The sequence below is a fragment of the Taudactylus pleione genome, unplaced genomic scaffold (genome assembly GCF_031769625.1).
Source record: "Taudactylus pleione unplaced genomic scaffold, aTauple2 ptg000236l, whole genome shotgun sequence".
Lineage (NCBI taxonomy): Eukaryota > Metazoa > Chordata > Amphibia > Anura > Myobatrachidae > Taudactylus > Taudactylus pleione.
In genome coordinates, this window is record NW_028284638.1 from 3,489,848 (window position 1) to 3,504,573 (window position 14,726).

General features: G+C 41.8%; 1 protein-coding gene and 1 long non-coding RNA gene across 2 annotated transcripts in view; one reads left to right on the top strand and one right to left on the bottom strand.

The window, feature by feature from the left end:
* The window catches only part of DKK2 (dickkopf Wnt signaling pathway inhibitor 2), a 115,342-nt gene that overhangs the window by 92,706 nt on the left and 7,910 nt on the right, over nt 1-14,726 (top strand). Inside the window, exon 2 of the mRNA XM_088479459.1 lies at nt 6,333-6,483. Coding sequence (XP_088335585.1) covers nt 6,333-6,483 — 151 coding nt within the window. The remainder of the gene's footprint in view (nt 1-6,332; nt 6,484-14,726) is intronic.
* The window catches only part of LOC148516858 (uncharacterized), a 106,725-nt gene that overhangs the window by 78,562 nt on the left and 13,437 nt on the right, over nt 1-14,726 (bottom strand). The window lies entirely within an intron of this gene.

A 14,726-nucleotide genomic window follows, 5' to 3' on the forward strand; every position in this document is an offset into this window, starting at 1 on the left:
TGTCTTTAAAGGGCAGTGGTGGGGAATGTGAGTGGTATGACTTGCAGCTTGTGATTGATCATCCCATTCACCCCCACCTGAGAATATGTTCCCAGTTGGTTAAGCAGCTATAAACTCCTTGGAGAAAAAAGCCTACAAAACTGCAGTTAGACTGTTTAAATCTCAAGTTGCCTTTCATAAAGAATTTAATAAAACAGTAAACAAAATGACCCATACTTTATTAGAACGATTTCTCATTTTGCTATAGCTGCTATACAGCTAAGCATCTGCTATTATTGTGTGTTACCAGAAAATTCTGGTTGAGGAATTTTATTGCGCCTATTGGTCATTTATGAGTTATGACAATGGTGTACTGGTAACTGCAAAGAAGAAGCTATAGCCCAAGGGTTGGGTATGGGAGTCCAGCGCTCAGGATCAGAATCCTGATGACGGCATCCCAATATGGTTCGGATACCAACACTTGTCATCAGTATCCTAACCCTCCCACTCTATCTACCCCTAACCCTCCCCGCTGCCTAAACCTAACCCTCCCCCCCCAGTCAGAGGTGTAAGTTCATCCCAGACGCCCGGAGGCAAGTTATCAGTTAGTGGCCCCCTATCCTCCATATTTACTGCCCTAAATGGGGTGAATATACTGTGGGTGATGGAGGAGGTGCCCCTTCAGTGCTGGAGCCCGGCGGCAGGTGCCTCCATTGTCTCCCATACTGCTGCCCCTACCCCCAGTGCTTAAACCTAACCTCCCCCCTGCACCCTAAACCTAACCCTCCCCCTTAGTGCCTAACCATAACCCTCACCCTGTTGCCTAACCCTAACCGTAACTTTACCACAAGCCCAGTACTTACCATCAGGATGCCGGCGGTCAGATGCCAGTGCCGGGATTCTGACAGGTGTAGGGATTCCGGTGCCGGCATTCTAAGCGCAGACATCCCAACTGTCGGTATTATGACTGCATCCCAAAGCCAGGTTGGGTACGAGATGACTAGATTATTTAATTTTTAATGAAGAGTTTAGAAAATAAAAGGTAGTAGTTGAGTACCAATTTTCATAAATGCCATCCACTGTGTATACAGAGCACTATATGCAGAATGTGGAAAAGTTTATGATGACACAACCACTGTGAAAGCCAAAAAAGAAGGAATAAAAAGCATCCGCAATTGTTGGGAAACACGTGGATTACTACCTGTATTCAGAGTTGATGGCAGCTATGCGATCTGTAGCCACCATCATCATCACCATGAATTTGCTCCAGGCCTATCCTTAGTGCAAGAGATCCAACTGAAGTGGGATGAATCTCTGCATACTCTGACCTCTGAATAGTCCACTATTCTATCAACAAGCTGATGCACACATATCCTACCTGCAAACACTCTATTGCTGCTCACATACACCCACTTAGTGGGGATATTACTGAATGACACTGAATCACCTGTATGTACACAGACACTATTTGTGTGCAACTCTGAATCAGGCCCAAAAATACACCCATTGTAGGCAAGGAAAGGAACTAAATAAACTGTAAGTGACTATAGTGTATCTGATTTGCCCAGCTTGCACCTAGGGCCGGTGCTAAGCTTTTCAGCACCCAGTGCTGTCCTGTGCTGCCACCCTTTCCCTCCCTCACTCCCTCCCCCTGTGCACTAACCAATAATGCCAGTGGGTGGGAGGAGGGCAGGGTTTTCCAGAGCCGACCGGTCACGGTTCTGAGTAAGCAGGGTGCAGGGCTGCTCCTGTCGGGCTAAAGCGATTCGGGCAACGGCCCTGCTAGCCCGTGCCTTGAGCCGCCACTGCTTGCATCTTCTCTCATCTTTATATTGCAATATAGAGCATTGTCAATCCTAGTTCTTTACTGTAAAATTGGCTTCGAATTTGAGTATATTGGCAGGCACAGACATTTTTAATAATGTATTGTACAATCTATGAAGCCAACAATAGCTGACAAATTATCCTACTGTTAAATGTAAGAGAAACTTGAGTGGAAAGATCAAAAGAGATTGATTTAGGCCAGTTGTTCATCATTGCAGCAATGAATACCTGCTGTTACTGTTAGTTCAGTGAAGTAGTTTTGGAAATTCAGGAAACTATAGGAAGCAACCTGAAATGTTTGTATAAAATGATGAATGTAAGTAAGGCTAGTTATAATGTTCAGTATGTTTTGTCGAAATTCAAAATGTCGACATTTATAATGTTGACATGAGAATGTCAACATGGTCCTAATGATTATAAACATGTAGACAGCCAGCATGTTGAAACTGATAAATTGTCGATATGCTCATAATGTCGAGAAAACAGTGGGTTCTGGTGGCGCGGTGATCACTTACCTCTGTTTGCTCCGGTGGTGCAGCTGGGTAATCTGGGTTAAATGGTGCCAGGTGAGGTGAAGTTCTGAAATGTGAAGCCCTCTCCCTAACTCTAATCCTAACCCTAACCACCCCCCTGCAGTGTTAGCCTAACACTCCCCCCTCAGCCAAACCCTAATGTTGGCATTTGCAGAATGTAGGCATTTAAAATATACAGATGTTCACATGTTACATGCTGACATTTCAACAATGTTGACATAACAGTTGACATTCTGATGTCGACATTATGACTGTCAACATTTTGAATGTTGACATGGTGTCTACATCCCTCATTATACAGTACAGTATATTACTTTAATTTTTAGAGAACATCAATGTAAAACTAAATGCACCTCTTACACAAGTCTACTTCCAACTCTTCTTATACACATTTCCCAGTTTATTAGACTAATACTTTTTGTTTAAACATTTTCTTAGCAATAAAAATAAATTAAAATTCTCCTATACTTATTTCAGTTTGTTAGATACTCTCTAGCCATGTTTATCTAATGTGGTTGATAAAATCAGTGTGCTTTATTTCTTCACTGGGTAGGCTTAGGTAGCAGGTTTGACGTAGGGCTGCAGTACAACCCAGTCAAATCTGTCACCTGTAGGGACTGCTGAGCAGTGTCAGAGGCATCCCATAATTACTCTTTGCTAATCACAGCCATACTGGCAGTCCCAGGGGGAGGTGCTTTCTCCCCCAGGGACTGCCAGTCAGCATTGCGATAGCAGAGATAGCTTACTATAGGAAGCCACTCCCTTGCTATCACTGCAGCCCTGCCAACTTCTATGTATCTTGTTAATTTGTGCAGCCGATCCTGCACATTCGTACAATTACAGTCTCCCCGGCCAGCAAAGGCTTAGGTGCAGACAGTCATCCAATTCCCCAAAATCAGTGGTTTTGAATTCCACATAGTGAAATTTTAAAATTACAGATGTAAGCAGATTATGCAGTTTCAGGGTACATAGCTATGCCCTCCCCATAAAAAACAAAGACACTTCAATTTTAACAGATCCGGAGACTGTTAGGTATTTTGCTAATGATCTATACTTGCTAATAAGACCTTATTGCATATCTAAAGAAATTTGTGTAGAATTACTAATATTACATGACTGTATACCTGCCTTTTTGGATCTGCACAATGCACAATGAGGAGTATTCTGTGCGGATGTCATGTCATGCAATTGTGTGTCTGCAGCCTTCCTGATCTGCCTTTGTTTAAGCAAAGACTGCAATTGCACATAGTTAGTTATTAAATGTAGCTGCATTTATTGGCTTGTACAATCAACTTTAAAGGGCTCCACTGCCTGCGCCATGAGTATTTGAGCCCCTGATAGTAAATCTTGTAAGAGTGGATGGAAATGTGAGGTGCTTACTAAGAATTTTTGTTTTAAAGAAAGAAACAAAGTTAAACTTTTTTATTGTGGTATATTTGCCAATTGATATTACATTACCTATGTTGTTGTTGATGATGATGATGATGATAATTTACAATTATAGTTAGAGATGTGCGTTGACCCCCGTGTTTTGCTTTTTGTTTTGGATCTGGATTCATATATATACGTGTTTGGTTTTGCAAAACAACCCTCAATGGTTTTGGTTCTGGATCTGTTTTTTTTTTTCAATTAACATTTTTTTAAAAACAGCTAAACTATAATTTTTGCAATCCAAAACCCGAAATTCTGATTTAAAATCTGAATTCCAAACCGCAGGAAGGTCAGAACCTTGTCTCGGATCTGTCCAGATTCACTAAATTCTAGTGGAAACGCAGTCTTCGTCAGGACACCTCAAGTAAGACACAGTGTCTTACTTGCGGTGTCCTGAAGAAGACCACGTTTGTGCGGTCGAAACGTCGACTCCCTGACATTTTAACCATGTTGTGAATATTAAAGTAGGCTTTACAAACTTTTTTGAAACCTGAAGAGAAGCCCTGGCGAGTGCATTCTTTATGATTCACATTATATATATATATATATATATATATATATATATATATACACGTGAAAAAATCCCAAGCGCCAAACAGTGAATTAATATTAAATAACATGTGGAAATACTTGAATTCAATTGGAGAAGCAACTTATCTTTGATAGAAAATCTTCGGTCATCTGACCAGCCATAATTCATACATAAAAAACAAAAAATAGGCAAAACATCATGTGTAAAGTTTTAACACTGCATCAAACAATAATGTCTGTGTGATCTAGGAGTTCGTGGAACTACAGCGAGTCCAATATGTTCATATAATACTCCAATGACTTTAAGCATAAAACACAGTTTTATTTACACAAAAATGTCTGCAAATAAGTGTAGGTATACAACGTTCAAGAGAAAAATATTGTGAAAGCTTATCTGTCCATAGTATGAGGGTCCAGGATAGTGTGGTCCCAACGTGCTTCGTCTGTTAGAATAAGACTTCTTCAAGGTAATATCACCTTGAAGAAGTCTTATTCTAACAGACATTTGCGGACATTTTTGTGTAAATAAAACTGTGTTTTATGCTTAAAGTCATTGGAGCATGACGCCGATGACGCGACCTGCTGGGCGTCGCGGTTGCTAGGCGACGAGCTTGGAGTTCCCGGTTTCTTGCTTGTGGGAGATGTTCACTCATGGCATGTGTGATTTTTGAAGTGCAAACTATCTTGTTTAGCAATCCTCATATCTTTCCATCTCTGACATCTGCCTTGTCAAAACAGTGTACCATTATTATTAAAAACACAAAGGGCTCTTTTTATTATGATCCTCTGCAACCGGTGATATCTTTCATTTTGTATTGCTGCTTCTTGACAGTATTTATTTCAATAAAGCATTTTTTAATGTCTAAGGTTTTTAAATATTTTATTTAATATATTTCATCAAATGCTAAACATTTATTTATTTATTGCAGCTAACTCAGATTTGCTAAATTGCTGCAGTAAGGGTATTTTAATTGGTTATTTATATTTTTTGCTTTTTACAAAATGCCCGTTAGTATTGTCGCAAATAAGAAATACTTTTTGAGCACTACTTGTGAAAGAAGTTCAGCCAGGACAGCACTTTTGTTAAGACGTTATAGTACAGTGATAGCTTTGGCTATCACTATACTGCCAGGTTTGGACCTAGCTGTACTCCTGTCCATAGCAAAACAGATGTGTTGACCATCAGGAAGAACTTCAGCCCACTGGAGAGAGATCCGATGATCTCTCTATGGCCGAGCTTACCCCATAGAGAAAAGCAGGTCAACACCATTTTCAGATGGCATTAACCAACCGAGATAGCAGAGATAGCTGAGAAAAAGAAGATAAGCTTTTCAGAGCTTATTAAATACAGATATGTCTTCATTCATCCATCCATTTTGCTCTATAAGGCCCAAGACGCATGATGAGACTCAAACACTCCGCCACGGGCAGCAATTCTCAAACTTTCATATCTATTTCTTACTTTAGCGTCAGTGTCATGTCATAGCTGAATCCAACGTTGTTTATATTGTGCTTTGCACTAAGGATTAGTTCTTATGTTGCAATTGAGTTGGTATAATGTACTGCCAGAAATCATTTGAAAAATAGGCCCCTTGATATCTGTCTTATCATAGAAGAAAATTTTATCTGTGTGAGTGCTACAATACCTGTTTCAGAACATATAAAGCTGTATCTGTGGTACAAAACATGTGGAGCCAAAAACATAAATATATAAATATGTTCTCATGGTGGTTGGTTTTATGTCTCTATTAACTATTTGGTCTTGACAAAGGTCCTGAGGGACCAAAACGTCGACATGATTGGAAGGTGAATAAATACTTTTCTCTACATATTTATGTGGTGAGTGCCCATCTTTTGGATTTTTTTATTCTGGACTACATATGTCTTTAATGAAGCACCCCTTACTGGATTATTTTGGGCGTTGAGTGCAGTCTGTTCTATACAGTATCTATATATATATATATATATATTTATATATATATATGAGTGATTAGTCACTTCTGATAAGCATTGTTGTTGTATTATGTCTTCCAGGCATATCCCTGCATTAGTGATAAAGAGTGTGAAGTTGGAAGATACTGTTACAGTCCTCACCAGGCTCCTTCTTCCTGCATGGTCTGCAGAAGAAAGAAGAAACGTTGCCATAGAGATGGCATGTGCTGTTCTGGGAATCGTTGCAACAATGGTAAGAAATAGGGTGTGCGTTGATAGACAACTTTGATGCTGCTGCTCCATAAATGATCTAAAATCTGGTTTGAATCCCTTCCAGAATGTAACTTTACTTTGCAGATTCATATGAGATTTCCCTTCTCTCTGGTGGTTCCTTCAGAGAAGTAGTCAGAATTATGTTTTACTGATAGTTCAACGTTACAATATACCTTTAAGAGAAAAATAACTTTATTACATGTCCCTCTACACTGCAGATAATCACAGAACATATTGAGACATGCATCTCTGTATGGTTGGAGAGTATTCACTTAACCAGGCAGTGAGAGGCAGATGGTCCATAATGGAGCAGTAGGCACAAATCAGTCTGCCCAAGGAAAGGCCAGCCATGTTAGCCCTCAGAGCTGTAGTTCCTAAATGCCTTCAGGAATTTGCATTTCAAGTTTTTCTGGACAACAGCTGTGGTTTCTTACCTTAACAGTATGGTTCTAACTAAAGTATGTGTTTCCCATGGCCAGACCTTATTTTGTCATATGCCCTTCCCCACCTACTGCTGCTGAAGATGTTGCACAAAATTAAAGCTATACCAGCTAATCCTGGTTTATCTTCTTTTAACATCTAGGGTATGGTTCCTAATAATAATCCAGTTGTGCAAAAGGGAAAAAAATCCTCTGGGACTCTCCAAAGACTTCCAGGGAACTCAAGATCTCCTGGACAAGTTGCCACAGTCCAGTATAAAATGAGATTGTAGAACTACTAGCAGACATAATGTTGTCTTCTTCTACAGTAGACCTCATTATTGCCTCATTTAGGCTATGCAAGGACTAGGTATTCTGCAATGATTAGAAAATGTAATCCATGGCATAGTACTGCTAATACAGCTAGATCAGCTGCTCTCGTTCATCTGATGTTGAATTTTCTGGCATCTTTTCTTTGTACAGCTCTTGCCTAATTATCACCAATTCCAATTGAAGACATGCTTTACCATTGCTTACTCAGATAAGTTTTTGTTTTCTTTCCAGTCCTATTAATCCACAGTTTTCTAATAGTATAGAACCTGTTTTTACCTTCTTAGTTGCCTTGAACAAAAAGTCAGAGAGAGCATATTCTCAGACCTACCCTCATCTGTAGGGACAAGCTGAGTAAAATATTTTCACTTTACTTTGTTACAGTGGTAATCAATCCCACACATCCCTATATTTAAATAATTACTTTGCACTGTTTTCTCCCCCCCTTTTCATCCTCACCTTTTTCTTCCTCTCTTCTTCTGTTCATCAGTTCTGTCTTCACTGTCTCCAGCTGGCCAGGGCAGCAGATGGTGGAGCCTCCAAGTATAGGCCTGAAGTAAAGCCTGGCATGCTACATGTGCCTCCCATGCCAGGGTTGCCAAATTGTTTTAGGGGGAGATGTATTAAACTTTCTAAAGAGGACAGATGGAAAGTTGCCATAGCAACCATACAGCTTATAGCTATCATTTTATAGTATGTACTTGATAAATGATAGGTAGAAACTAATTGGTTGCTATGAGCAACTTGTCAACTTGTTCTTTGTAGAAGGTTTGAAACATCTCCCCATCTGAGTGTATGCAGGCTTAAACACAGGAGCTCAGATCCAGCAGTTGGTCAGCAAATGCACTGGCCACACCTTCAGACTGAGAGCAATCTAGGTGTACTACAGTTATTAATGTGGGTCTATCTGTTAAAGGAAAATTAACCACTCAGTAACACAACAAGTGCCCTAGTGAGGAAAGCTAACAGAGAATTTAACACATGATATGACTTCTTGAAGTTATTTTTTTTAGATTATTAATTGGCTTTTAGTGATCCAAAAAACGAGTACCCCATGGTAACAAAATGACAGTTAACTATATTATAGCATACTCAATTAATTATACCACAAATTGGTATTATACACATATAAAATGTAACTTTAGTTATAATAAAGTAATATTTCAAAAGGAGATTATTTTTGGTAGTGTTTCCACTCAGGAAATCATTGCCAGTGGATTATTGTTGCAATGAAAGCAGACGCAGATATATTTCAGTGGAAATTGCTATGGATTTTGTTATAAGTGTTTGGCAATGTCAAAACTAATTTGGATGATTAAACATTTTAACAACTTTTTAAATGTAATTGTCCCTTTTTAAATATAAAGTTATGTGTTTTTTTGTGGGTCAAACGAAATATGCTGTTTACTAGCCCTCCATTTACGTCAGAGATGGTCATTTATGAACCTGAAAAAAAGCAGATACAATGCGCAAAAGCCTATTGACTGATTCATGATCTCATGGGTATTTTACGCAGTTACAAAGTGAATTTATGATACAGGCACAGATCACCAGAGAAAATGGAGCGTTAAGCTTGAGTAGCTGGCCAGGCAGAATGCAATATAAAATCAGCTGTGATACTAAGGGGTATATTTACTAAAATGTGGGTTTTTAGAAGTGGATTTTGCCCATAACAACCAGTCAGATTCTACTTAACATTTATCTAGCACCTTCTAGAAGGTAAGTGCTAGAATCTGATTAGTTGTTATGGACAATATGTCCACTTCTAAAAACCCACAATATCTCCACTTCTAAAAACCCGACCTCGTAAGCGATGGGACCCGGCGAGTGCCAGCATAGGCAAGTGCATACACACTCGCCGATGCCGGCAGTGATGAAGTGATGGCGGGTGCAATGCTACATTCTGCAGCATTGCTCTTGCTAATGGTATCGCCCGTCGGACCATCGGGCAATGTCGATGACAAACCGTGGGAGTGTGCATCGTCAGCGACATAACTGGTACACACTAGTCGGTGTGCCCAATATGTCCAATCTGGCCAGATCAGATGACATTTTGTCTAGTGTGTACCCAGCAATAGAGTAACATATTCTAATAAATATCCAGGGGCTCATACTGAACCTACAATACTTTGAGGCATTTGTGCACTAGTGGGAGTCTGTAGAGGTTCTGTAGAACTTGTTCTCTGGATAATATTTTCCATGGAATGCCTTTTGCTCCATCTATGCTCATTTTTCTGGGGAAGCACATAGTTGCTTGATATTAAGATGGCTTTCATGGTCCCTTGCTGTCATAAATTATTAAAACATAATTTAGGACTACAATTTTATAAGGAAAAAGTAAAAATTGTAAATACTTCAGGAAAAATCAACAAGTGATACTAGGCATCATTTCTTTGTTGTATTTTTCCATTTGCGGACATCAATCCCCGAGAATGTGCAGAACACATCTAAAGCTTTCATTTGAGAAAAATGTGGTAAATGGTAAAACTGTAATACAGACTAGTGATCAACTGAAAGTGAAAAAAGACAATCAAAAACTGATGCAGTGTCTGAAAAATTCTAAAACAACTCCATATGTTTTTCCAAATTAAGGAATATTTAAAAAAATATTTTAATGTTTCTTGAAGAGAACAAATGCCTTTAATTTTAACTGTTTCCTTGGGTGGTCAACATGTTTTGTTATACTGCCATGGAACATGCTGCACTCTGGCTTTCCTTACATCATTTGCAAATAATTGAGTTTTGAAAATGTAGATGATTGTTAAAAAAAAAAAAGTTTTTTTTAAACTCCATTCAAACTTAAAATTTAGTAGGGTTTAGTAGTTAAAATTAAATTAAAAAATTTTCTAAACTGTGTTGTGGTGATACTGTTATCCAGTAGGTTACCACTGGTCCAATGTTGCTCTGCCCTTTAGTTCTAAGGGAAGCTCATTTAAAACACCCTAGTGGTTCTGTCTACACTCTATCCTGTGAAGTTCCAATTAATTAAAAGTCTGAGTGGTTCAACAACTTAGCTGTATACTGTATACCCTCTAATTTATCTGAATAAATCTCAGTATATTCTCTGAGTAATCTTTATATTTCTTGGCAAACACCATACAGCAAGCTTCATTACAAGGATGTGATAAGATTGGTCGACAGTTATCATGTCAACATGCATCAGGTCCTCATGAGAATGTACAACTGTCAACATGCAGCATTTCGACATGCCTAGCATGTTGACAGTGACCATTTCGACATTCACGGATGATATGTCGACATGATGAACTGTCGACAAAGTATTATTGGTGGTCTAGCAGTGTCTTACCATCTCCTGGTTGCAGGGGGCTCCATCATGTTCTTCAGGGCCCTGTCGGTCACGTGCAAAGTAGTTCTACCCCCTATCCCTAATCCTAATCACTAATCCTCCCACTAGCGTCTAACCCTAACCTCCTTCTGCAGCCTAACTCTAAAGATCAATATCCTCCTCAGAATGTTGTCATTTCACATGGTGACATTTCAGATTTTGACATTGTGAACATTTCGACTTTCTGAGGATGTCAACATCTCACCTGTTGACATGTTGAACCATGTCGACCAGAGGAGACATGGCCAAATCCCCAGGGGCGTGCATAGTGCTGAAAACCAAAAGGCTGCTCTTTATTCCTCTCTGGTTCTCTGTAATCACATGTCCACTGGTGTGTGCACCAGTGGCATGTGTATTCTTTGATGTTTTAAAACTCCAGTACCATGATTGTACCAATCGCCAATAACCTCATTGTTATTAACTCTGAACGATTACCATCTAATTGCTCTCACTTTATTAGTTATAACGTGTTTTAAGAGAATGATCTTGGGGCACCTTAAGAATGGCATTCCAGTGGGGTTTAATTACCTTCAGTTTGCGTATAGAGCAATAGATCCACCGAAGATCCTGTGCTTTCAGTACACCGTAAAGTTCTCTGTCATCTTAAGAACAGGGAATCCTATGCAAGGTTATTGTTCATAGATTACAATTCTGGTTTCAATAATGTTGCACCTGCTTTGCTAATTGGTAAGTTTCAGGATATTGGTTATAGTGTGTCCATGTGTAACTGGTTATTAGATTTTGCCCGTCCGCAGTCTATTAAGATGGAACTGTGGCTTTGTCTGAACTTAAATTAAGTACAGGATTTCCTCAGAGGTGTGTTTTAAGCCCCTTTCTGTATTCTTTGTATACTTCTGATTGTGCTCTAAGCTCAGAGTCTAATACGATAACAGGAGATATGGTAAGAACTTACCTTTGTTATCTCCGTTTCTAAGAAGTCCTTAGGGTCCACAGGGATACCTTGGGGTATAGGGCTTGGCTACAGCCATGGGCACCACAGAGTTAAAGATGTCCCTCCCAGGATGTACCGGGCCCCCTCCTATACCCCGCCCCCAGGCCAAGGCACCTCAGTTTTATTATCAAGCCATAGGCCGGGAGAGAGGAAAAAGGAAGAAGAAAGTCTGGAACACACCAAGATTCACATTCTCATAGAAAAGGGAGACAGAAACTGATGACCAGAACAACACCCTATGGAAGCACAGGGCGTCAGGGTGGGCGCCCTGTGGACCCGAAGGACTTTGTAGAAACAGAGATAACAAAGGTAAGTTCTTACCATATCTCTTATTTTCTACCTCAGGGTCCTTAGGGATCCACAGGGATACCTTGGGGATGTCCCAAAGCAGTATCCTTCAAGGGAGGGGATGCTCCTGTGCCGAGAGGAGAATCCTCCGCCCGAAGGAAGCATACTGAGAAGCAAATGTGTCAAAGGCATAATGCTTGACAAAAGTATGGACAGAGGACCACGTGGCCGCCTAACAAAGCTGAACAGCTGAGGCGCCACATCGAGCTGCCCACAAAGATCCCACAGATCTTGTAGAATGAGCTTTCACAGAGGGTGGCACTGGTAGTCCCTCATGAGTGTATGCCTCAGAGATCGCCATGCAGATCCAGCGTGCCAAAGTCTGTTTATTGGCAGGCCAACCCCTCTTATGAAATCCATATAGGACAAACAAAGAGTCAGATTTTCTCAAAGAACTGGTATGGTCCACGTAAATCCGCAGAGCCCGTACCACATCCAAAGAAGCCTCACCAGCTGAGAGATCAGATGAATTCAAGGCTGGGACCACAATTTCCTCCTTAATGTGGAAACTAGACACCACTTTAGGAAGGAATTCGGGACGGGTACGAAGTACCGCCCTATCCGAATGAAAAATTAGAAATGGGGGACGACACGAAAGAGCCCCCAAATCCGACACCCTTCTGGCTGAAGCAATAGCCAAAAGGAACACTGTTTTTGCCGTAAGCCATTTCAGATCCACAGGACCCAAAGGTTCAAATGGAGGATCCTGTAGCGCCTTCAGGACCACAGCCAGATCCCATGGAGCTGCCGGATGGACATAGGGAGGCTGGATGCGAAGGACACCCTGCATAAAGGTACGAATATCAGGCCGCGTAGCAATCCTTTGTTGAAACAAAACCGACAGGGCAGAAACATGCACCTTCAGTGAAGCAAGGCGTAGACCTAAGTCCAAGCCTGTCTGAAGGAAAGCCAACACTCTCAATATTCTAAACTCGCGAGGATCGTACGCTTTAGGGCGACACCACTCAAGATAGGTATGCCACACCCTGTGGTAAATTCTAGCTGAAGCCGGCTTACGAGCATGTAACATGGTATTGACTACCGCTCTAGAGAAACCCTTGGACCTCAAGAGGGAAGTCTCAAGAGCCACGCCATCAAAGATAGCCGACTCAGGTCCAGGTAGAGACAAGGACCCTGAGACAATAGGTCCGGCCTCTGAGGTAACAGCCAAGGAGTGTCGATGGATAGACACTGGAGATCCGAGTACCAACTCCTTCTGGGCCACGCAGGGGCCACCAGCAGGATCTTGCCTCCTTCCTGCCTGAACTTTTGAATTACTCGAGGCAGCAGGGAGAACGGAGGAAACAGGTACGCGAATTGGAAGTTCCATCGTGCCGACAGAGCATCCACCAGGAGAGCTCCTGCGTCTCTTGTTCAGGATCCGTACACCCACAGCTTGTGGTTGTGTCTGGAGGCCATGAGGTCTATTTCAGGAAGACCCCACTTGTCCACCAGGAGTTGGAACACCTCCTGGTGAAGAGACCATTCCCCCGGGTGTACATCGTGGCGGCTGAGGAAGTCCGCCTCCCAGTTGAGCACACCCAGAATGAAGACGGCCGGAAGATTGCCTTCTGCCCAAGTCAGAATGCGGGACACCTCCCTTAGAGCCACTTGGCTTCGAGTTCCTCCCTGACGATTTAGGTAAGCCACCGTGGTGGCTTTGTCTGACTGAACCTGCACAGGTTTCCCCAGCAGGAATGGTCTTGCATGTGCAGCGCCCTGAACACTGCTCGAATTTCCAATATATTGATTGGCAGGTCCGATTCCTCTGACGTCCACTGGCCCTGGAAGATGTGTGGGCCTGTCACAGCACCCTAGCCCCGAAGGCAGGCATCCGTTGTTAGAAGGATCCAATCCGAAATCCAAAACGGACGTCCTCTGCTGAGATGAGACTTTTGTAACGACCATGTCAAAGACAGGCGCACTTCCGGAGTGAACCTGATCATCTGCGTCTTTATTCGATGGGGATTTCTGTCCCATCTGGACAGGATCAACATTTGTAGAGGCCTAGAATGGAACTGGGCATACTCCACCATGTCGAACGTTGACACCATGGAACCCAGTAACTTCATCGCTGAGAGAACACTCGGTGACTGCTTAGAACATTGCGTATCTTGGACTGCAACAGGGCTATCTATTCTTCCATCAAGAAGATCCTCTGTTGCTGAGAGTCCAACAATGCCCCGAGATGGACCATTCTCTGAGAAGGAATTAGAGAGGACTTCTTCCAGTTCACTATCCAGCCGTGAGCCTGCAATACTGATATTGTCAGTTGTAGATGGCTGCAAAGGACTTGTGGTGACCCTGCCAACAACAGAAGGTCATCCAAGTAAGGTAACAGGCGAACTCCTTGCAACCGCAGGTGTGCCGCCATGACCGCCATTACTTTTGTGAACACCTGAGGAGCCGTGGAAAGGCCAAACGGTAGAGCCTGAAACTGGTAATGGAGGTCCGACACTGTAAATCTGAGGTAACGTTGATGAACCCTGGCAATGGGGATATGCAGGTAAGCATCCTGAATATCCAGGGACACCATAAAATTCCCAGGCTGCATAGCTAAAACAATAGAATGCAGAGTCTCCATTCGGAACCGAGGGACCCTTAAAAACTTGTTCAGGGACTTGAGGTTGAGTATAGGTCGGTATGATCCATTTGGTTTTTGAACCAGAAAAAGGTTGGAGTAATATCCGGTCCCTCTCAGGGATAACGGAACAGGTTCTATTACTCCCATCTGAAGCTTAGAACGCACCGACTCTTGGATCGCTAGAGCCTTCATTGGATCTGAAGGACGTGCTGTTACAAAGAACTGATGAGGAGGCCTTCTGGGG